The sequence below is a fragment of the Mustela putorius genome, unplaced genomic scaffold (assembly GCF_011764305.1).
Source record: "Mustela putorius furo isolate JIRA1106 unplaced genomic scaffold, ASM1176430v1.1 tig00003845_pilon_pilon_pilon, whole genome shotgun sequence".
Taxonomy (NCBI): Eukaryota; Metazoa; Chordata; class Mammalia; order Carnivora; family Mustelidae; genus Mustela; species Mustela putorius.
The window spans coordinates 20,835,636-20,860,719 of record NW_025421998.1 but is presented as its reverse complement, the minus strand read 5'-3'; the positions used below and the strand labels follow the sequence as shown (position 1 = coordinate 20,860,719).

The window sequence follows — 25,084 nt, the reverse complement described above, 5'->3', positions numbered from 1 at the left end:
TTCTATACCTTCCCCTTCCACCATCACACCTGAGAGTACTGTTGTACTGACCTCTCCAACCAAGAAGATTCCTGTGAACCTGCTTGTCCTGTGGAGAGGCGCACAGGTGATAGTGGCCATGGAGGAGATATTCTGCTGAACGCTAAACAACTGTGTTTCTAGCACATTCTCCCTTACTGTGCCCCCCACCCCGGCCCCAGAGATACCAACATTTTGCATTCTGCACAGGGAATTTACAGCAGGCTGCGTGACAAGACATATTGTATTGCCAGAATGTTGCTGAGTGTCAGGGATACACCAGGTTATATCTACAGCCACCAAAGTCTCTCCTTTGAAGGTAAGAACTAAGGTAATGAGTACAAGGACAGAATGCCCCTTTGAGAAAACCACCTTAGAATTGTTTGTGAGAGAATAATGTTCTAGTAACTATTATAAGCACGCTGCCTCATGGCAAAATAGCTCCCAATTTTAACAATTTTCACACTTAGAATTCTCAGCTTTCCAACACTGCATTTGGAGATAGCAGAGCTGAACATATTGCAGAAGAAACAACAACCGCTCTCAAAGTGGAAACATATTTACTACTCTTCAGTAGAGAGCTCTTTGTCATGGATGCCACTAGCCAGCTGGCTGGATGGTGTTCAAATCAGCCAGGAAGCTGGACTCTAATGAAGACTATTTCTTCTTCCCAGGGCTGAGGTCCAAGACAATATGGATACATTGGAAGCCTCAAAATATTGGCTCACTTTGCAATATTAAGGAAAACCTTTTAGTTCTCATATATAGCTTTACCACTACTTTCATAGCAATGTCTTGTAGTTCCCTGATATTCCATCATTGCAGGAAATATACACCCCGAGCTGTGCGCCAGGTTCAAGGCATGCTGCACCCTCTATATGGAAGAGCTGTAGTTGGGCCAAAGTTTCAGAAAAGCGTCAGAGGAGGCAGTCATCTTGGTGAGGTTTAGAGGGCTGCACTGCTATGTGCCCAGCTTGCAATGAGCAGAAAGAAGGATGAGATGGTTATGAGGTTACCAACACAGATAAATTCTCATGGCAAAGGAAAGATGCCTCAGACGTCTTTACCTACAAAGCAGAGGTAATAGCTGGGAAGAACAACAGATTAGGGAACCACTCCTAAGGAGTAGAATTTAATCAAGGCAACGTTCTTGTCTTGGACATTGCTCATGCAGGGGGGAGTCCTAGTAACAAGTATCTTTTTTAAAAAAAGATTTTATTTATTTATTTGAGAGAGAGAGAGAGAGAGAGAGAATGAGAATGAGAGGAGAGAAGCAGTCTCCTCACAGAGCTGGGAGCCCGATGCGGGACTCGATCCCGGCACTCCGGGATCATGACCTGGGCCAAAGGCAGTAGCCCAACCAACTGAGCCACCCAGGTGCCCTAATAATAAGTATCTTAATGGCTTTTAGTATTCCTATTGGCCAGTGGCTGTTGCATTTCCTATTCCCCACCCCTCAATTTTTTTTGAGTGGAAGTATCTATTGTCATCAACCTGTCAGTATCTCACCACTGTACGTAGGATATGGATTATTGTCTTTTTTAGTTCATAGGCCTCTAGATCATGAGAAGCCCTATCCAGACCATAGCCTGACCTGATAGAGATCACGAGATCAGTGACTTAGTGCCTGATACTGTAATGGGATGACACTTGGCAGGTCTTGGGAGAAAAGTGAATTGAATGTATCTGGCCGTGGGAGATGTGAGTCACTGGAGGTAGGACAGATTATCATAGATTGTGACAATAATGCCCCCCAGTGAATTAGACATCTCCTCATTGATATGTTCCTTGGTAGTCTGACTTTTCTGCACTTCCTGTCAAAAAGGGGAGTCTGTTTTCCCACATTCTGAATCTAGAGTAGCCTTGTGACTTGCTTTGACCAATAGCATGTGGCAAATAAGATACTTTTACTTCTGTTTTCTTGGAATTCTAGAAATACCAACTGCGATAAATACTGGGCTAAAGACGACACAGAGAGAAAGGTCCTGCTGGGCCCAAACACTAACTAACCCTCTGACTAAATACAGTTCCATGATGGAGCCCAGACAGAGCTGTGGCAGGACCACCCAGATAATCCACAAAACCACAAGGAAGTCAATCACTTGTTGCTTTTGTTTGGAGAGATAAGATTTGGAGACCGGTGGCATAGTAATAGATAACTGTACATATATCATCCTAGGTGGCTGTACTTGGTAATATAAACAAGGAGTAGGATGATTTTTTGAAAAGTAACCTATCTGAGCAACTTGGTGGCACAGTCAGTTAAGCATCCAACTCTTGCTTTCGGCACAGGTCATGATCTCGGGGGTTGTGATCTCAGAGTTGTGACCTCTAGCCCTGAGTCAGTCTCAGCACTTAGCGGGGAGTCTGTCTGGGATACTCTCTCTCCTCCTCCCTCTCCCACTGCTCCTTCCCCTGCTTGAGATCGTTCTGTCTCTCTCTAAAATAAATAAAATAAACTCAGGGCGCCTGGGTGGCTCAGTGGGTTAAAGCCTCTGCCTTCAGTTCAGGTCATGATCCCAGGGTCCTGGGATTGAGCCCCACACATCAGGCTCTCTGCTGGCTGGGGAGCCTGATTCCTCCTCCCTTTCTACCTGCTTCTCTGCCTACTTGTGATCTCTCTATGTCAAATAAATAAATAAAATCTTGAATAAATAAATAAATAAACAAACAAACAAACAAACTCAATCTTAAAATTTTTTTAAAAAAAGTATCTATGCACCCCTGCTTCCTTTTTCCTTCCTCCGGTTAAGAGATGACGAGATCTGGAATGCTGCCTTGGAGCCAGAGATGAGACTGTTGTGCTCAGAATTGCAGACCACCCTGTCGGCTCTGAACCGCTCCCCTCTGGACTGTGATAGGAGAAAGACTTTCTATCTGATTGAAGCCTTGTTAACCATTTGTATCTGTTTTTCTGTTAGAGTAGCTGGGCCTGTATCCTTCCTAAAGCACACTGCAAGTCAAATTCTTACATTTCACCAAAGAAGGCCAACCCAGCAACATCGCCACCATACATCAGTTCATCTGAGTCTCTCTTTAAGATACTGCAAAGAACATTGGGATATAAAGACAAAAAATTACTTAGAAGTGGACTTAGATCCACCAACTGACAAGCTCTTTCCTGGGAATAACTGGTATTTAAAGATTAGGCTTCAAAGTTTAGTAGATTAACCCAGAAATTTGTACATCCTTGACTAAACAAGTTCTCTCCCGATCTGAGAAGTTTGTCTACCAAAGTGTGCGGTGTAATTTTTGAGAGATACACACCTAAGTATGAGGGAAGGAGAGAACATAACCAGCTTCTCTAGCTAGATGATGCACAGTGAGTTTGGTGATCAATTCAGTGAACGATGTCACATCCAGAATGGTTGGAATGGAAGAACTCTATGAATAAAGCAGTCCTCTAGCTTGCTAAGCTGTTACCACTGTCAGGATGAGATCAGTCCTTGTTGACAAACTATCCCCAATCTCAGTGGCTTAACTCAAAACAAGTTTATTTCTTGCTTATGCAAGTATGTTCACTGTAGGCCAGCAAGGAAGTCTGCTTATTGTAGACAGTGACCCAGACTGATAAATATTACATCTCCAAACACGCTTTCAGAAGGCAGAGAACACGGCAAAATGCACACGGGCTCTCAAAAATCACACATTTCATTACCATTTACATTTTATTAGGCCATGTCAAACTTTAAAAGGTGTGAGGAAAATATAAATCCTTCTATATTCCAGCAAGGAAGCAAGCTGGAAATACTGCTGAATGGCACTAATGAATATTCCAAGCATATATTAAGCCGTGACCAGAAAGCTGTACAAGTAGATTTGTACATCTAGGCTCTGCAGAAATGCTTTAACTTAGTCACAATTTAATGCTACATTCTGGGATTCAATTAAGAAGTGTCCACTTGAAGAATGTTTCTTTATTTTTCATAAAATGATAGAGTTAAAAATCCTGGTCTCTGTGTTAGCTACTTTACTTGCCTTAAGGATACCTATGCATGCTATACATTTATTCTAGAATAAATGGAATGGAGAATGGAGATGGAAAAAAAATTGTATATTTTTTCTTAAAAATCAGAATGTATTTTTTTCTTTTTACTCAAACATGAGAACTAAATGACCCTGCATTTTCTCCCTTTGTCTTAGCTGCTAGAAAACTGGGTTAAATTTATTGCCCTATTAATGAAACTAATTCACTTCAAGTTTTTTTATCCATTTATCTCATTTCTCTGTCAACTAATTTTTAATCTTTCTATTATTTTAATAGTCATTTAAAGGGATCTTTTATATTGCAAGATATCTCAAATTGTCCACACAGGGAAGCATTAAGTTATCCAAAATCTCTAGAAAGTCAAAGTCAGAGATTATAATGACTTGCTATTCTCTTAGACTTTAACATCTTTTGTTCACTGCCGCAATCCCAATGCCCAGACTGGTGCTCACTAAGTATCTGTTGAGTGGATGAATCAATGAGCAAGTTTGTTTGTCAAGCACACAGGGCTGTATGTGCACAGACACCAATGCACACACCCTGACGTTGGGAATTTTGCCCCAGGGCTTTTTTCCTCAAGAGTCCTTTAGTGACTAGATATAGCTAGCCTCTATAAACTCTTGTAGGCTACTGAAATGATGATATTGAGATAAATTTCTGCTCCCAAGAAAGAATGCCTATGGCATGTAATAAGAATGTTCACTTTACCTGGATGCAAGAGACCTTGGAATGACAATGGTGATTCTTGTCCACTCCTCAAAGTCCCCCGTGTGATACACGGTGGGCTCGCTTAGTTCTCTGGAGTTGCCCTCACATCCTTTGCCGGCAGAAGCTGGGTAACAGCCTTCTTTGACCAGAAACCAGGACATACCCGCATCATGAGAGTACTGAAGAAGAACGGGGGCAGCACTGCTGAACTGATTGGCACAGCCTATGTTTAGCTGTCAAAAGGAAAGACAGGATTAGACAAGGTTTTGGTTCCAAGTTAGCACTCAACACATTAGGTGCTACAGCAGACAAGGCTCTTGCTACGGAGTCTGCCTTATATTGACAATGATAAGACTTTCAGCTCCATTCCAACAAAGATCCTTCCACGGGTTCTAGAAATCTTTAGGTGACCAAGAGATGCTTTTTAATGAAATGCTCAGCCAGTTGCCATTTGGGGATTTCTTGGGATTACAGGAGTAAAAGTGGAAGCATACTATCTATGATGTTAGAGCCAGGGATAAAATCCAAGAAGCCAAGAAATGGTTTTCTTCTCTTATTCCAGGCATATAAACAGAGGGAAGCAGAAGATGAAGAGCTATTCTTTTCAGGACAAGAAGGTAACCTGAAGAGAGGGCTATCTTCCCTGCTTTCAGTGGAACAAGTGTCTTTACTCTATTTTCTTGCCAAAACTCAGTAAGAAAGCATTGCCACCTTAGATCAAAGAGCTAAGTTTTTGCCACTGCATCAAAAAACCAAAATGATCCAGAAATAGAACTACTATTGTTCTGTGTACTCATGTAGTGGAATGTCATCATAGAATTAACAATGTGAAAAAAATTTGGAAAAAAAAAAGAAAAGAAATAACTTAAATCCGAATACCCTAGCATAAGTGTTTTTATTTTTTCTATTTTCTCTTCTAAATTTTAGAAAGAAGTATGTATTTTGGTCATGTAGTTGAAGTTATCACACGTCTAGAGCTTTCCTTCTACTTTCTATTTAACCTGTTATTTTATTATTATATGTAGCATTGCAAAGAATGTATATTTTTTTCTTCAGTTGATCCATTATCACCAGATAAATTTCTGACAATAGTATCACTGAGTGAAAATGTAGAAACACTTAAAATTTTTTATTTGTATGTGTTCATTTTTAATCAGCTGGGTTCAAATGAATCAGTTTTTACCACACCTTTGAATATTATTTGAGTTTAAAACAGTTTTTTTCTAAATTGGTAAATGTATAAATGATTTTATTACTGTTTTAGTTGACATTTTTTTGGTAATTACAAATGTCAAGCTCTTTTCCTGGTATTTATTTAATTATCTGCCATCTTATATGAATAACCCATTCATATCTTATTTCATTTGTTGGTGGGAGCCACCATAGAATTTTATTGTTTAGACTATAGATAAGAACAGTAGAATTATATAGAAAAAAACCACTGAAGTAACCACTCAAAGGAACATGATAATGGCTGGAGAATAAAGGATCAAATCAAAGTTAAGGGCCGTAGGCAAATAATATTGGCCCAGAGCTCAAGAGATCAACCAGTTCATCCCTGTGACTGTTGGCAGCTTGATCCAGTCTATCAAAAGAAGATTCTCTCTTTTCCTTATTCCCATACCCACAGCTAGAAAGCATCTCTCAGAAGAGTTTGTAACTGGGTTTGTAGAAATTTTATTGTGATACGTTTATCTAAGTTTATATAGTTCAATGTCAACAATATAAGCAAAGACTTGACAATCTCCGACGCGTGATTAAACTCGTCTAACACAAATTCCTTTTTACGCGTAAGTAAGCATAGCTTTCGGTTGGTGTGTGCTGACAGTAATTACAACAGACACACACAGTGAGCTTTTTCTCATAGGCCTCTTATGACTGCTGTTGTTTCTAAAGTAGGCAAGTCTCAGGAACCTTCAGTTCTTGACAAGTCTTTGCCTTTTTTAATTGATCATTTAGCCTGCCTCTTAACTGTCAGTGTTTTCTAGTATTCAATTCTGGCTTTAGTCTGTACATGCTCCCAAATCTCTTTCACAATCATTATTTCAAATCCCTTCTGAATATCTGTAACTCCCAGACCGGACCCCTCTTCAGCTCTCTGGAAATGTCTATAACTGATTCCTACGAATTTCCCCTTCAGTGGTCCCCAGTCACGCCTCGTTCCACAGATCCAAGTCTGCTCTCATCATCTGCCACCCTCACACAAATCATTCCTCTGACTGGATCTCTAATCTCAGCGACTGGAGCCAGTGTAGTGTGGGAGTCATTCTCAACTTCATTCTATCATCCATCAGCTCACCAGAGAACATGTTGACTGTGGCCCTTTAACATCTCTCAGGTCCATTTCCTTATTGTTATAATCCCACACAATGCCTTAATCTTCCTTTGATGCCTACTCTAGCATCCTTTGTTTGCTCAGAGTTTATTCCACAGTTGGAGCACCTCTCTCCGCCTCCTCCACTCCCACACCATCTTCTTTATCTTTTACCTGGATCACTGCCATAGCTCTGCCCTTGCCTCTGTCACTGCACTCTCAACACTGTCACTAGGAGGCTTTAAAAGTCTCAGTCACAGTATGTCACTCTCCTGCCAGCCATTTTACTCAGAGTAGAAGCCCAAGTCTGACCTCCTTTGTGCTACCTGTTCCCTCGTTCTGTATCTTTGTGCTGTAGTCACAGTGGGGCCCTTCTGATTTTCTGAACCTTTCCAAGCACACTACAGATTCAAAGCCTCTGTACTTTTTGTTCCCTGTGCCTGGAACGTGCTTTTCCAGACAGCTGCAGGAATCACCCTTTTAACTTTTATTTAAAAATTTTTTTCTATTAAGATTTTTTTATTATTTATTTGACAGACAGAGACAGCAAGAGAGGGTATACAAGCAGGGGTAGTGGGAGAGGGAGAAGCTGGCTGCTCACTGAGCAAGGAGCCTGATGTGGGGCTCCATCCCAGGACCCTGGGTTCATGACCTGAGCCGAAGGCAGATGTTGAACAACTGAGCCACCCAGGTGCCCCATCACCCTTTTAACTTTTACAGGTTTCAGTTTAAAAGTCATTTTATTAGTTAGGGGACCTGACCATCCTTTATAAAATAACAGTTCACGCTCTCTATTCCTATTTATTTTCATAGCCTACAACAGACCCTGGTGCATAGTAAAGGCTTTATAAATATTTGCTGGATCAGTGAATAAATGTACTTGTTGATTACAGCTTCTCCTCTTGCTAAGTCAACATCCATACTGCTGCCAGGATGATATCTCTAAAACAGGTCTGATTCTTGCACTTAATGGATGAAAAATCTCCCATGACTGATTGCTCTTGGGTTATTGTCCAAGTGCCTTAGCGTATCATATAAAGCCAATTTGGATCAACTTTCTCTCTTACCTCTCTGGCACATACTCCAGGCTCCTGAAAGTTTCCCAATTATCTAGTTGCACTTTCATGTATTTTCATATATTTGCACATTCTGTTCCCTCTAACTGGAATTCTTCCCCCTCTGTTGTTCATCGGGCTAACTCTTTCCATCTCAATCCCTGAGTTTCCATCTCAAGGAAAAGTCTCAAGGAGACTTTCCATCTCAATCCATCCATCCATCCACCCATCCACCCATCCACCCAACCATCCAACCATCCAACCATCCAACCATCCAACCATCCATCCATCCATCCATCCATCGAACAGTTGTTTCTGGAGTACCTGCCAGGCACCATGCCAGGTACTCTCATAGGATCCAGGGTATATTTCTATGACAATACTCCTTTGATAATGACTATTCTTTTTTTCTGGCTCACTTGCTAGTTTCTGAGCTCCTTGAGGGCTAGGGCCATATTTTTCATGTCCATATTCCTAGCAACTAGTGTTTGACAAATGGCATGCGTTGCAAAAAAATGTACCAGCACTGTGTACAAATGACACCAAGTTCTTGTCACAGATTCTAAATAGACATTCATCATCAACTCCCAAGTGAACCATAATAAATATCTACTATCAACTAATAGCCACAATCAGAAGTTTTTTCCTGGTATGATTTGAGAATGGAGATTTTTCTCACGTGTTGTGTGTTCTTACTGGTTAAGTACTTGGAACATTTAATAATGTTTTCTTGACTTAGATTTTCTAAACATCAGAACACCATCTTGCAGACTTTAACGCCTACACTATCATGATTTTGTGACTAATTAAATCAAGAAGGTGTAAGGTGAGAAACAGCACAGTATTCCAGCCAACATATTTGCTATTGCTATTATCCTGTTACCATTTTAAGGCGGTACCAACAAATTAATACCGAGGCACATACTGCTATTAATGGTTTTTTTCACTGTAGTTTAGCATCAGAATCTAAACAAGGAAGGATAACATTTCAGTAATCATTTTATTTATGACTAACTTCCTTGTTTACAGACCTGTGGAAATTATATTTGAAGAGCTGCCTATAAACATCTGATCTCTTTAGTAATTCCATTTGTAAATTATTTAGCATCTCCATCCTGTCATTACATAAAGACCATGTAGTTGTGTTAGCTCATTAAAACTGCATTACTTTCGACCCCAGAGTTCACCGATGGGATTTTATTATAAACAAAATGAAATTTTGATTAGGCTTCTGAAAAAAAGAGCTTGTCAAAGGAAATACTTGCTATACATGTTGACATGTGATCACAGTGCTGAAAAACAGCAAGCTTTTAAGAGAACGGTGATAATTATGGTACAGCGTTACTAAATCAAAGGAAGGGCAATTGTTTGAAAGTCCTATAGTAAAACCACAAAATAACTCGTAAGTCCAAAAACTCAAACTGAAAAAGAGAACTTCTCTCTTACCATTCAGAAGCATGGGGTTCATTAAGTCACAACAGACTGAAAATCTAAAAGTCAGTTTTCAAACTGACCAGCTTTTCTCCTTGTGGGTAGTGCTAACTTGGGAGCTCTGCTGTTCTAGGACTGTTGAACCTCTGTTCAGGTGGGTCCCTTCCTTCTGAGAGTTGGAAAGATTTGTATCCATTTGATTTCACCTAAGAGTCTGGAAGATATCCTGTTCTTTGACCCACATTGGGAAGAGACCTGTGCATAAATACCTTGAACTGTAGCACATATCCAGGTTTCAAAGTCAAATCTCGAGTTACGGCAAATCGATCCCCGTCTGATTTTCCAAATACCATGGCTGATGGCGTGGCAGAGCAGAAAGTTTCATTTTTAACCATTCCTTCATTAGCCAACATCAACCACACACTCATCTGATTCATTGGGTAATCAAAAGCTGGCTTCTCATAAAAGTTCTAAGAGGAACAATATAGACAAGGCAGAAAGGCAATTGGATAGCTTTGAAAACAACAAAGAAATTTTCAGTTCAAGATATGCAGGTACCATTTGTATTTCCAGAAAAATACAGCAGAATCTCTATATTATTATTATTATTTTTTACTGCCACAGACCTTTTTCCCTGATGATTTAACAACTGAAAATACTATGTCACTGTGTATCTAATTTTATAAACACAGTAATAATCATGGTTGATGTCTTGGCCAGACTTTCTAGGCTTTCACTCCCTCCCTCCCTCCCTTTCTTTCTTTCTATTTATCTATCTATTTATCTATATAATCTGTGAACTGGCAGCATAGAGGGATAACAGAACAATTAAGAGCAAACCAGAAAAGTACAGACACTGAAAATTTAGTTTACTTATAAAACTTAGATTCAAGGGTCAAGCACTGAATCTCTGGGGGAAGTGAGAAGTTCTTGAATCCCATCTACTCACAATCCTGTCTTCTTGGAGCTCAGACATAAGAAAGATACCTGAGGTAAAGTTGGGTTCACAATCGGGATGACCTGCTTTTGCTTCTCTGACAGGATGATGATGTCATCGACTGCCCACTGGTCGTAGCCCTCCCCTGAGAACACAGGCTGCCACCAGCGAAACCTGGTGCAAGGGGTCTTAGCAGCCACTGGGAGCTCCAGGTAGACGAATCTGCACAAAAGCAAATCATTTATGGCTGGGAAAGGAAAAGCTGATTATTAGCAGCTCTTAAAATAGCAAGGGTAGCAACAAGAGAAAGTTTAGTTTTGTTTGATCTCTGGATCGTTTTTAAAGTTGTTTTTTTTTTTAAAGGTCTTTTTTTTATTTGAGAGGAGAGAGATTGAGAGAAGGAATCAGGAGAGAGAAGCAGACCTGCTGCTGAGCAGGGATGCTGACATGGGGCTCGATCCCAGGACCCTGAGATCGTGACCTGAGGTGAAGGCAGATGCTTAAGCATCTGAGCCACCCAGAGGCTCCCAAATTTTCCAAGTTTAGACACATCAAGAGATTTAAAGTTTTAAGTGACTTTAGTCCTTGTCATATTTATTCCATTTGGAATTGTATCTTTTGGAGGCAAATATTTCTACTAAACTTGATTTATGAACAGTCTTTTGATTACCATGGTATCACGTTTCTAAGAAAAACCTGAAGAAACTGTTCCTTTGTATGTTTTTACATTAAAATAGCATTAATTTTTTTCCAAAGCAGTTCTAACTGTGGGTTAATATGAATTAAAAATGAAACAGAAAATCACCCAAATCTTCTGCCTGGGGTTGACCTCTGTTAATGTTTTGATATATATCATGAAAGCATGTAATCTTTTACATAGGTGAGATATATGTAAAAAATGGTTTTTATTTTAGTTTAAAATTTCATATTATATCATAAACACATTTTCATGTCAGTATATTTCTTTTTTTTATGATTTTATTTGTCACAGAGAGAGAAAGAGAGAGAGCAAGGGTGTACAAGAAGGAGGAGGAGTAGAAGAAGAGGGAGAAGCAGACTCTGCTGAGCAGGGAGCCCAATGCTGGACTTGATCCCAGGACTCTGGGATCATGGCCAGAGGCAAAGGCAGACGCTTAACTGACTGAACCCCCCAGGCATCCCTAATTATTTTTTAAGATTTACTGTCCATATATTTTCATGACACAGACATACTATTGTCTATTTTACTTTTCTCTGTTATAAATAATTCTGTAATGAAAATCTTTTTTTTTTCCTAAAGATTTTATTTATTTATTTGACAGAGAGAGATCACAAGTAGGCAGAGAAAGGCAGGCAGAAGAGAGGGGCAGAGAGCCTGATACGGGGCTCGATTCCATGATCCTGAGGTCATGACCTGGGCCAAAGGGAGAAGCTTGACCTGCTGAGTCACCCAGGTGCCCCTGTAATGAAAATCATTATGCATAAAGCTTTACCTACACCTCGGTTTCTTTCTTTCTTTTTGTTTTTTAAAGATTTTATTTACTTATTTGAGAGAGAGACAGCAAGAGAGGGAACACAAGCAGGGGGAGTGGGAGAGGGAGAAGCAGACTCCCCAATGAGCAGGGAGCCCGATGCGGGGATTGATCCTAGAACCCTGGGATCATGACCTGAGCCGAAGGCAGATGCTTAATGACCAAGCCACCCAGGAGCCCTTCTCAGTTCATTTCTTTAGGGAAGACTCCTAGAAATGGAAGTATCAGAGTGAATGAACTAGTTATGGTTAAGGCTCTTGCTTTTTCCAAATTTCTTCCTGGAAGAGTCCTACTGTTTGCAGAAACACAGGAGAGGACCTGTCCTGCTGCTCTGTGTGTAGACAACACTGGTGTAATCATTGAGAAATGACCACCAGACTGTTGAAAAATGGTCTCTCTTTTAGTGCAACAGAGTTTAGCTATTATTCATGTTTTATTAAACCTCTAGGCTTCCTCTTTTGGAACATCAACTCATTTCTTTTACCCATTTTTTAAGCTCTTCCCAGGAACACCAGCCCTCTGTTGCTCATTATCAGTGGCAAGTATCATCTCAGTTTTTTTTTCTTTCACTGTTTTCTGTTTTCTTTGACAGAGACGTGTTATGTGTGTATGTAGGTTTACGTCTGCAGATAGTGTATTTCTATATGAGCAGCCCTTTCCTCTGTTAATTCTTCTATTGAATTTGTGTTTAGGAAGTTTAAATCTCTTTCTAAGATCACATACTCACCCAAATGTTTAAGTCTTCAACCGGTCTTAAACAGTTTTTGATGGGGTCAGGTAATGAGCTAAAAAGATAATTTTCCCCAAAAGCCTACCCATTTTTTTCCAACACCACTTGATTGAATAACAATTTTTCATTGATAGTTCATGGTCTCGTTTTAATACACATTTTTTTTTTTATATATATGTGAGTTGACTTCTAGGTCATGCATTTGGCTACATTATTTGCTCTGTCTATCCATGCACTATTTAAATTATTTTGGTTATATAGTGTGTGTTTTAATATTATGTAGGGGTTTTCTCTGTTTTTTTTTTTCCCCAAAAGTTCAAGCTATTTTTGCCAGTTTATATTTCTAGATCTAAAGTTCCCCAAAACATATCACTAAGATTTTCATTGGAATTGCATGAGACAAAAATTAAGAGATATCTTCATATCACAATATTTAGTTTTCCTATCCAGAAATGTTGTATTATTTTCCATTTATTTGTTTTCCTTTATATCTACGAGGGAAGTTTTGTAGTTCTTCTTTAAAGAGATGTTCAGTACTGTTGGTTAAAGTTCTTCCTTATATTTTATTTGTCACCATTAATGGGGTCTTTTTCTGATATCCCCCAACTCAAAATTTCCCCGCCATTTTAGTGTCACAGAACTCTTTGAGAATGTGGTGAAATATTTTGGCTCTAAAGAAAAATTTCCATAAATAAAAGCTGAATATTTCGGAAATTTGAAGAAACTATTGAAGTTTTGTTAGTCTCTACAGTAATCTAGTAACTTTACTGAATGTTGACTAACTTCCCAAACGACCATGACAATGTTTGGAAAAAATAATTTGAATTATTTTAAATTGTTGTTTAAACTAGTTTGGCACCATTATCAATTCCCTTTGTCCTGTCCTAGGAGAAATCTCACCTGGTTCTGTCTCACAAATACTGTTTCTGACATTCTCCCTAGAGGTTATGGCTCTCGTTTTTCCTAGTTTCCTCCCTTCTGGTTTCTGCCTCTCTCCGTGTCCCTTAGAAGAAAAGCTTTTTGTTAGCTGTCTACATGTTCACTTATGTTACATAATGAAAAGTTATGTCACCTTTAAATGACTCAGTGTTTTAAAACAACAAACTTAGGAACCTTCCAGGTGCAAAAGAGCTATATGTTACACAGTATGCTCAAATATATTTAATCTGTAAGAACTGGATGTATATAGTCTTCGATAATATTTTTTCTTCAGTAAAACAAGGTTCAGTTGTAAAATGCAAAACAAGACTTGACACAGTTGATGGTCAACATATAAAGAAAGATTCTGGGGATGCCTGCGTGGCTCAGTCATTAAGCATCTGCCTTTGACTCAGCTCATGATCTCAGGGTCCTGGGATTGAACCCCACATTGGACTCTCTGCTCAGTGGGGAGCCTGCTTCTCTCTCTTCCTCTGCCTGCTGCTCTGCCTACTTGTGATCTCTCTCTTTGTGTTAAATAAATAAAACCTTAAAAAAAAAAGAAAAGTTGCTCTCTTTATGTTGAGGTGCAAATACAAAGATTATAAAACAGAATACTCTAAAAGTTATATCTGTGAATAGATTTTAATGACATATAAAATATAAAGTACAAATGTTGAATTTCAAAATGCTACATATTTGTAAAATAACTAAATTTAAATATAGAAAAATATCGTGATTGCCTGGTATAGGTATTAGTATTAAACATGAGGCATTTTCCTAAACTCCTTAACTGTCATTGTTTTTATTTATTACATATATTCTTCATCCATGAAAATGAAGGTAGGAATGAGCCAATAAAAAATTTTAGAAAAATCTGAGCCCCACAGATATTTTGTTTACCATTAGCTCTAGCGCTATATGAAAACTTTAAATAAAATCTATCTTGCTGGGACTCCTGGGTGGCTCAGTTAGTTGGACGACTGCCTTTGGCTCAGGTCATGATCCCGAAGTCTCAGGATTGAGTCCCGCATGGGGCTCCCAGCTCCACAGGGAGTCTGCTTCTCTCTCTGACCTTTTCCTCACTCAGCTCTCTCTGTCTTTCTCTCATATAAATAAATAAAATCTTTAAAAAAAAAAAAAGAAAGAAAAAATATCTATCTTGCTGTTAAATCTAACCAATGAAAACATATATTTATGTGGTAATATGTTTATATTCTATATATAAAAATAATGTTGCTTTAAACATATTTTTACATGTTTTTATTTTCATACATTATATAAATTTATATTTAATACATATTTAATTTTACAATAGTTTACTATATAACAAATAACTTTTTTAAAAAAAGTTTTTATTTATTTAATTTGACAGATAGAGATCACAAGTAGGCAGAGAGAGAGATGAAGAAGCAGGCTCCCTGCCGAGCAGAGAGCCTGATGTGGGGCTCCATCCCAGGATCCTGGGATCATGACCTGAGCCGAAGGCAGAGGCTTTAACCCACTGAGCCACCCAGGCGCCCCTATACAAATAACTTTATATGTATAATATATGGTATGTGTATACTTAAAAAACCCGCAAATGGGAAAAGTGAGTTTTTCTTTTATTTACTTATTTTTTAATTTTCTGTAGTAAAACTGGTCAACTATTCTATTTTTCCCCTAGTCATGATTTTTCTTAAGTTCTTTAAAGAATACAGCCATAAAAACAAGGGCTTTTTGTCCAGAAACAAATTAAATGAAAAAAAAATTTTAAAGATTTTATTTATTTATTAATTTGACAGAGAGGGGCACAGTGAGAGAGTGAACACAAGCAGGGGGAGTGGGAGAGGGAGAAGCAGGTCTCCTGCTGAACAGGGAGCTTGATTCCAGGACCCTGGGATCATGATCTGAGCCGAAGGCAGACGCCCAGTGACTGAGCCACCCAGGAGTCCCTTAAATGAAATTTTTATCTGCTGGGCCATTATTTATGTCAGGCACTTATGAATTTGTCTACTTTCTTTAAAAAAATTTTTTTTCTTTTATTTACTTATTTTTTAATTTTCATTTTTGTACTAAGTTCAGTTAGCCGACATATAGTACCCATCATCAGTTTTCGATATGGTGTCTCCTTTTGTAAGAGTTAGCAACATTTTAGAAACAGTGCAACAAAAACATACTCTTTACCCTTCCTGGGAACCACCAGGAGGCCATCTGGGGAAGTTACCTGGGTTTGCTGAAGTCTGAGAAGTACATCTCTGCCAGCAGGTGCCACTGGATGCCCCCGTTGTTGCTGTACTGGAGTAGGACGCCCTCCTCTCTGCTGTCTGGCTTGTTGCACGCAGCACTCTCTCCACCAATCTGAATGTAGAACTGGACAAAGTCCACCCAAGATGTATCCAGATCCCAGCTTACCAGCTGTCTTTTTCCAGCCTTCCCAAAAGATGGAAGAATCACAGAGTCAATCATCTGGGAGCTCTTTGGCATTTTGCTGTTTCAGTTTCAAGATCATACAAACATCCTAGTACTCTGGGGAGATGATTTTGTTCCCACTTAATGTTTAGAGGCACGAGTCACACCATTTAATCCTTTGCTCTGGTTATGGTAACTGTTCCTGCCTATGTTTGATTAGTCTCTGCATCATTGACTTCCAGACTTGGTTATGAGACCCTTGGGAACTGCTAATCATAGGAACAGTATTCAAAAGTCTTTAAAAATAAGGCAAAATTAATTTTAATTAAAACACTCCCTCTATTTGCTTTGTAAATCTCCTCCAGGCAGAGTAGCAGAGAAGAAAGATCATCTACTTTGAAATCAGTTGGAGTTGGGTTGGAATTTCAGCCAATTATTCATGCTCTTCACTAGTTGTGTGACTTTCTGAGCTTTTTTCCCCCTCAATGATACAATATGGGTAATAACACCTTCCTTATAGGGTGCTGCAACAATTAGATGAAATACACGTCACATGTAATTTGCCTAGCACGTGGCATTGCTGAGGAAACATCCTCTCCACGGATACACCTGGACCCTCCTCCTCCTTGGGAATTAAAGTGAAACTGGCAAAATAGGAACTTCCTGATGAAAAGACAAGAGTACTCAAGCTCCTGGTCTCTCTGGTTCTTTCTTGGAATCAGAGAGGTTGGGTGGGATCATTTCAATAAGTTTTTGTGACTATGAAATGGTCTTTGTGTTTTAAAAAATATGAAAAATTTCCTCAAATTCAGCAAGTTGCTTCCTCTGCTCCATGTGTCCCCTACATGTCACAACCCTGTTGTGAGTAAATGGGTTCATGCTAATGGGACGGGAAAAAGGTTTGCTCATGAGATTCCAATGCCCAAACAGATATGCCAAAGCTAATCCACAGGCTGCACTGAACGGGTTTTGGAGAGCTCCCAAGGAGTTCAATTTAAAAGTCAGGAAGAAAAATGGAGATAGGATACACAGTATAGAGAAAAACACCTCTCATGCTTATAATTTAAACCCTACTCTAATCCACTAAGTTAATTAAGAAAGGGTTTCAGTTATTAGAAGTCACAGGGGGAAATACTTGGGGATAATTAAAACAGTACACTGTTACTGATAAATCTAAAGCCAATTAAGAGATTCCAAAATAAACGAGGGGGCCAGTAAAATGAGAACTTAAGTTGATCCTGAGACAGGAACTTATTCTTTGGAACTCTCAATCTTAAGTGTATTTTTTTTTTTAAAGAATTTTATTTATTTAGAGAGAGAGAGAGAGCATGAGAGGGGAAAGGTGAGAGGGAGAAGCAGATCCGATCCAGGACTCGATCCCAGGACTCCAGGATTATGACCTGAGCCAAAGGCAGACGCTTAACTGACTGAGCCACCCAGGTGCCCTTAAGAATATATTTGAGAAAGGCTTATAAGTAATATAGATTTTCAATGTGCTAGGTGCACTTTTAATTTTTCTTTTTCTTGATTTGAGATATTATAAGCAAGAAACACCTGAGAGGTTATTATAATCTGGTCTAGAATTTTCATGCCTCAGGATCATTACAGGAAGAATGATTTTCAGGGGCGCCTGGGTGGCTCAGTGGGTTAGGCCGCTGCCTTCGGCTCAGGTCATGATCTCAGGGTCCTGGGATCGAGTCCTGCGTCGGGCTCTCTGCTCAGCGGGGAGCCTGCTTCCTCCTCTCTCTCTCTCTGCCTGCCTCTCTGCCTACTTGTGATCTCTCTCTGTCAAATAAATAAATAAAATCTTTAAAAAAAAAAAAAAAAGAATGATTTTCAGAAGAAAACCTACAGAACCTAGCTAGTTAATTCTAATACAGCAGACTTCTATGAAAAATTTGGCATGTGGAAATGAGCCAGAAGGATAAAGATGTAGGGTGAGGAGAATTATAAAAATCCAATTATCACAATTAGCTGGTTGGAATGATTGGTCTATTGTGAAAATCACAGAGCAGTATTGTTTTTCCAGGAGACTATGGTGTCGGTCTACAAAGGTTTTTAAAGTGTTTTGTGGGATTTTTGTAAGTGGAAAATATCACACAAATGCTTAGTTTGGCACTGAAGATGTTTTTTCCCAGAGAAGAACACAAATCATTTTCTTTTGTTTAGTGACCTGAAATGCTGAACACTGTTTTACAGGGAGATAAAAAAGAAAAAGGAAATGGCTCATGGCAAACTTTTTGTCAGAATTTAGAATGTGATGTAACACATGCTTTGCAGTTTCTCTCTTCTACTATGATCAATGTGCTTACGTGTGTACATGTGGATCTGTATACATGCGTAATGGGCACACATGTGTGTTAGAGTAATTCCTTACAGATCTCTTTGCTCTTGGAATGTCAAAAATACTCTCCTACTTCCCCCCAACATTCTAGGTCAAAATGTCTCACTGCTTTCAGGGTTTAGATAAAATAAAACACATTCAAAGGAATGTGTTTTATTTTATCTAAATAAAATGACCTCTAAAACATTTCATGAAACTTTAACCTTTTGCCTATTAAAATCTTCTTTATTCAAAATCTACTAGAAAAATGATTCTACTATATTTGTTTGAAAATAACCATTTCTTTAGAACCTCTTGTTTTCTCACTTTCTTTCATTCGTTCATTCATTCCTTTCTTCGGTAATAATTATCGGGTGCCTATCACACCAGCCACGATAGCTACAGACTTGAAAGGAGAGTTCACAAGCATGTGCAGTGACAATAATGACAGACAGGGCTACAGACCAAAGTCTGTTCCTTGTAGAGTCCCACTTTGTCATACTATCATGTATCAAATCCCCAATCTATTCTGTCTCAGAGGTACTTACTGATTTGTAAATGCCTACCATGTGGCATGGTTTTCTGAGCTGAACATCTTATCTAGCATTCAGTCAGTCAGTAGGACTCAGCATCTAGCTGGGTCCTATGAGAATAAAAATAAAAACATGATCGATGTATGTATAGAACACTGATGAGGGAGGAATTCAAAGAACAGGGAGCTCAGTATAGTTTGCCATAGTCCCAAAAAGCTCCATGGAGCAGCAGGATTTGAGCCAAACGCTACCAGGTTGATAGAGAAACAGAGCTGGTGGAAGGCATCACTGTAGGCAATGGAGATTAAACAAAGGCAGGGAAATTGGCAAAACCTGGGATGTAGAGGAGAGATTTCTGTTTGGATGAGAGGTCTGATGTTTCAAAAAAGAAAGTAAGTTGTATAGTTAGGGCAATGTCTGTGATAGAAGAGGGATAGGATGGAACACATTTTAGGTTTAGGGTGGTTTGCAAAAGGTGGTGGATATGCACAGTGTCCCCGCGGGTGGGGGGGTGCCAAACCCTGTATCCCACACCTCCCTGGCTATGCCACCCAGAGTACGCCATTCCCCAGGACACTGTGATTGGCCAGTCAGAAACGGTCCTGAGGTTTTTCCATGGGCCTGCTCAGAAAGCTCTGTGGTCCCAGTACCACTTTCATGAAAACTGACCTGAAAACAGAGAGGGTAATGTGGGCATTTGAGTTTCTGATTCCAGATATCTCTGAGGCCAGTTTCATCTAAGCCCTCCCTTTTTTTTAAGTATATGAACCAATTCCCTCCTTTTTTGCTTAAGCTAGTTTCTCTCACTTAGAATTCAAGACAGATCTGCTTGATATAAGAGGAAAAAGGGAAAAAAGTGCTCTTCAGATATTTTGATAAAAATTTAGAAAGAAAGCTGGATTAGGAGGTGAAAAGAATGATTTTACTTTTGAAATTGATTTTATTCATTTATTTGAGAGAGTGTGAGAGCATGAACGAGAAAGCAGCAGAGGGAGAGGGAGAAGCAGACTCTTCACTGAATGGGGAGCCCGATGTGGGGCTTGATCCCAGGACCCTGGGATCATGACCTGAGCTGAAGACAGACACTTACCCAACTGAACCTCCCAGGTGCCCCTGAAATGCTGATTTAGCGGCAGGGAATATACATGGAAATATCTAATGACACCAATTTAAAATATATCCTCATAAACTGTAATTGTGATAGCTAACACTTACTGAGTGATTTCTATATGCCCAACACTATTCTTTATTCTTTACCTTCTAACCCACTGATCCTCCCCAAATCCCACTTTACAATAGAGAAAACAAAAGTACAGAAAGATGTTATAAATTTGCAAGATGAACCAGCTAACAAGTTTTGGAGCTTGGGTAAAGATTCAGGTAGCTTTACTACATAAATCACCTTGAATTACAGTTATACACATGTTGATATGTAACCTTTCATATTTGAAATATTTGTGTGTATGCATACATGTTTACTGGGATGTTTGGTACATACTGGAAAACTGATGCTTATGGGAGACATAATCTTCCCATTTCTGAACAATTACCCAGTGTATCCTGATCTGTGCAATGACTATTGGTCTCTTGTGGACGATTATCACTAACAATAATGACCAGTGGATGTTCATTGTCAATAGATAGGAAATACCATCAAGTAGAATTCATCCCTGATTTTCTGTCATTCTCTACCTTGTTTGCTTGCTGCTGATTCTTTGTTCTGCACCTGCATCAAAACAAAACCTGTACCTATTTTTGCATTTGCATAAATTAACTTATTTTGGATTTCTGCCCAGATTCCACAACATATGAGCCCTACAGTGTATCACCCACACCTGCGTATTTGTTAGGTGATGTAGACTGGGACATTTCCAGTTGTCCTAGAACTGGTGGCTACAGTCCCTGCTGGAAAGAAGTGGTTTTAAGCACCTTACATTCTAAAGAGAGCTGCTAATAAGTAGGGTTAGATATGCAGCTCAGGTTGGAGAACTGGACCTGCTCCTGCTCTAGTCCTTTTGAGGACTAAAGAGATGAACTGGAGGAGGGAGAAAGAAAATAATGTTCTGCCTAGATGGTAGCAAGGGAGGAGGAAGGTGGTTTGCTCCTCCCCATTGCTAACCAAGCAACAGGGGTTGGGGGTGTTCCAAGAAAATCAGTCTTAGAGATTCTAGGTGGCACCATAGTCCCTTGGGGGTGTCTACTGACCTGTCTGCCCAACTTGGTGCTGTCCCTAGTGAAGATGAACACCTCAAGAAAAACTTCTACACTGTCTCTGTACAGACTTCCTGTCTGTGTGCCCCCAAATCTGTATGTTGAAAGCCTAAAAGAAAGCCTAAAGAGATGGCATTAGGGCATGGAGCCTTTATCAGGTTATTAGGTTAGTCGGTTATGAGGGTGGAACCCTCACCATGGTATTAGTGCCCTAATAAGAGACACAAGATAGTCTGCTTTTTCTCTCTGTGCTCTCTCTACCACAAGTGAGGATACAATGAGAAGATGGCTATCTGTAAACCAGGAAGCAGGCCCTCACCAAACACTGAATCTACTGGTGCCTTAATATTGAACTTCACACCTTCCAGAACTGTGAGGAAAAAAAATTCTATTTAAGCCACCAAATCTCCGTATTCTTGTTACAATAGTCTGAGTGGGCTAGGGAGTGGCAGAATCAGATTGTGGCAGGAACTTGCTACTCTTTTTTTTTCCCCCATGGAAAAACCCTCTTGTTTATTTGATTAAACAAAAATAAAATAAGCTGCATAGGAACAATTTTAAAGTCCAAAGAGACACCAACTTTGTTTTAAGGCTGTAGTAGCTGATACAGCATCTCCTTGCTACCTTCTCCCAGTCAGCAAAATAATTTTTAAGTGTAGAACACATGACTTGTTTATTTTTTGTTTTTGTTTTTTGTTTTATGGGAAAGGTGAATGCAGAATTGGAGAGGTTAAATTAACATGGGCATGTTGCCTGATGTTAGGATGACTAAGTTAAGCCTTTAAAAAACTTTTTTAATTTGTCCAAGACAGACCTCATGTAAGGAATATGCACCACCAGACTAACTCTCCGGGCCACAGGAACTTGATACTCTTAAAGTTGAGGCTTCACCTTCACCACCACCACTCACCCCTTGCCCCCAGGCTACATGCTCATGCACCCTCCAATGCCAGGGCTAGAAGACCCGGAGTCCCTGTCCCACTCAAAGACCCTCAAGACATAAGCCCTGCTGGCATGGCAGGAGAGGAAGGCAAGGAGGTTTAAATCAGGGACAAGAAGGGCAGGAATTTTCAACTGCTCTAACCTGGATTTGCAGTAACCCAAAACAATCACCCAACTACAAGAGTTTCCCAAATGTAGTTCAGGGATAAGGTCAGACAAAGGAATTTAAAAGCAAGCAGTGTGGGGAAACATAAAACCGACCCACGTTTGTACCTTCTGAGTTCAGGCTGCTTCATAAACACTCACAAATGGAAATAGCCATTGCGCGGATCACATATTCCCAGAGCTTAGTCAGACCTTAGTCATCACTCACCCCCCACCCCCAGCTTCTACCTTGCTGAAATACAGAGATGATCCAGAAGAGATGACCCCACATCCTTGTTCTGGCTTTACAATTTCTCCCCCAATGACTTCTTGCCAGTCAGACTCCCAACCATTCTGGTTCTCAAAATCCGACATGATCGTGGAAGGAAGAGCAGCTTCTGGGTGGCATTCTGTGCCTTGGTATCCCTGGTCACACCTAGGAGAGAGGAAAGGCCACATCAGCAAGTCACAGCCTCTTTTCTGGGAATGCCACGGCCACGCTCCTGCGATGTTTCCCATGTCTCACTTTAACTCAGACCTTAGCATTCACACGAGATTTTTCTCGACAAAGTCAGTCTGTGTTGGCAGGTCGGAATAACCTTCAGTTTTGGACACTGAGAAGAAAAAAAGGACAGAATCCTTTCTTGAAAGAAACGGTGCTGTAACAGCAGAACGGAGGCATCAAGAAGTAATTAAGGACGTGGATATGTGCGTATGTGCATGCGCGTGCACGCGTATGCGTGTGGGGGTGTTTCGGCGGCTGGGGTGGGGCGGGGCGCGGTGGGGCGGGGCGGGGCAAAAAGAGTGGGATCTTCCTGTAGGTCTTGAAAGTCACGTGGAAGTGTTTGCTCGTTCGACAGCCATGTTTTATGGCTCTTTCTGACTAAATTACATCTCTTTTAGAGTCTAAGTATTAAAGTGTGTTCCTTTCTCATCCCCATTAGCGACGATCACCGCCTTCCCCTGCCTACAGCCTTCAGCTTCTGGCCACGCGGCACAGGACAGCACGCAGCAGGGCTCTGACTCGTGTTTTAAGACTGTCAGGGGAACGGAAGGCAAACAATAGCAAGGCCCTTTTAAACCCCAAAGACGACTTTGGGGTAAATTAATTAACTCTGGGATGTAAACTCAGGAGGCCTCGTCTTGAGGTGCGGTTTTGAAGGGTAGGATATCTGGCTTCACACTACACTTAAAATGTAACAGCACCTTTTACACCTAAAATAAGAACAGAAAGAAGGATTGTGTCCTTTTGCCTCCTTCATTATTTATCAGTCTGTCCCTACCGCTCTGATGACAACTGCTGTGTCATCCCTCTGAACACAAACCGCGAGAAGCAGACAGTTGATCACAGGTGGCCGTGTGTGTACCTGCACACGCCGTGGTCACATGAGCCGTGCCCACTGCACATGTTGGGACACTGCTGACCAATGTAAATGCTGTCCAAAGCCCACTCGTCTTGGGCTGTGTAATAGGTCTGACTCCAGCGGAAGCGGGTGGCACTGGACCTATAAACAAGGGACGGGAGTGAGAATAATATATATACAGTTATATATATATGTATATACACACATATATGTATATATTCAACATACTATTGTCAATATACGATATACTATATATATATTTAAAGATTTTATTGATTTGACAGACACACAGCAAGAGAGGGAACACAAGCAGGGGGAGCGGTGGGGGAGAGAGAGAAGCAGGCTTCCCACCAAGCAGAGAGCTGGATGAGGGTCTCCATCCCAGGACCCCAGCCCAAGACAGATGCTTAACAACTGAGCCACCCAGGGGCCCCGAAAACAGTACTTTAATGGACACAAAGAATTTCAGAGTTCAGACTCTTTCAGATGACGAACTTTCTGGAACTTGCATTTAGCTGCCAATAATTTTTCTGTGGTGGTTGAAAGTCTGTCAACAATTCAATGATGACAAAAAGTTAAAAAGAAACATGGGGCTTAGATATATACCTCCATCTTAATTTAATTTGTTACATTTTGGAGAAAAACAAAATATCAGATTTTGTTGTTACACAGAGATTTGATGCCAGGAAAAGAAAGGAAGCAAGAAAGAATAATAATTTTTTAAAAAGGTACATACAAAAGAGCCTCTCTTCCACAGAGGAAAATCTGAGGTTTTAGTTATAGTAATAAAATTTCTTTCGATAATTGGAAATTATTGAAATTGGAAATTGGAAACGTCCAGTGAGCTCTCAATATCAAACAAAAGTTTTGTTTGGGGGTATTGTTTTGGGATTGAGGGACACGTTACAATGTGCTATAAGAAAAACATGTTCCAGAAGTAAGAACATCTGGGTGCTAAATTCTGTGGATCATTTCAGACACATTAACTTGGGTAGATTTCATGGACAAGCTGTTGTTAAGTGGAAATAAAAAGTTAAACTGTCCATTACACATAAAGAAACACTTGGGACCTCCATTCCTCTAAATCAGACAGAAAGTCTACAGAAGAGGGTATTTTGGGAGCAATGTCAAGAAAGTTTCCATCCACTGACAGTCACAAAAAATTCTTTTCAGTTCCCATCAGATTTTTTGCCTCTAGAAATTTTCAGAGAGTGTGATGTATTCTTTTTGGTCAAAGTGCAAAACAAAAGAAATCAAAAAGGATTTGCCGAATTAATGTGCATCCATGGATTAAACCCTCCTTAAGCACACTATCTACACATACACTTGATCTTGAATGCTCTGAATGATCCCTTAATGTCTACTGCATCAATTACGCACATATTAAATACTCCCTAAGTATGTAACAGATTGTTAAAATCCAGACTAAGCCTTTATTGTTTATTTTGCCAATGATCTGTGGCTAATAAGTTGCACTTTCATTCCTAGCAGGATAATTCCAGGACTCGCTGAGATGCATCCAATAGACACCGATTTGCTGCATATCAGTGCCTGTCATGATACATG

General features: G+C 39.9%; 1 protein-coding gene across 3 annotated transcripts in view; it reads right to left on the bottom strand.

Moving 5' to 3' along the window:
* RELN (reelin) overlaps positions 1–25,084 on the bottom strand; it is a 495,439-nt gene that overhangs the window by 100,687 nt on the left and 369,668 nt on the right. For all 3 annotated transcript variants that reach the window (XM_004739578.3, XM_004739579.3, XM_045089693.1), the window contains exons 23-28: positions 23,522–23,659; positions 22,404–22,590; positions 15,817–16,022; positions 10,502–10,673; positions 9,784–9,984; positions 4,715–4,947 (exon numbers count right to left, since the gene is read on the bottom strand). In XM_004739578.3, the coding sequence (XP_004739635.2) occupies positions 4,715–4,947; positions 9,784–9,984; positions 10,502–10,673; positions 15,817–16,022; positions 22,404–22,590; positions 23,522–23,659 (1,137 nt within the window). The remainder of the gene's footprint in view (positions 1–4,714; positions 4,948–9,783; positions 9,985–10,501; positions 10,674–15,816; positions 16,023–22,403; positions 22,591–23,521; positions 23,660–25,084) is intronic.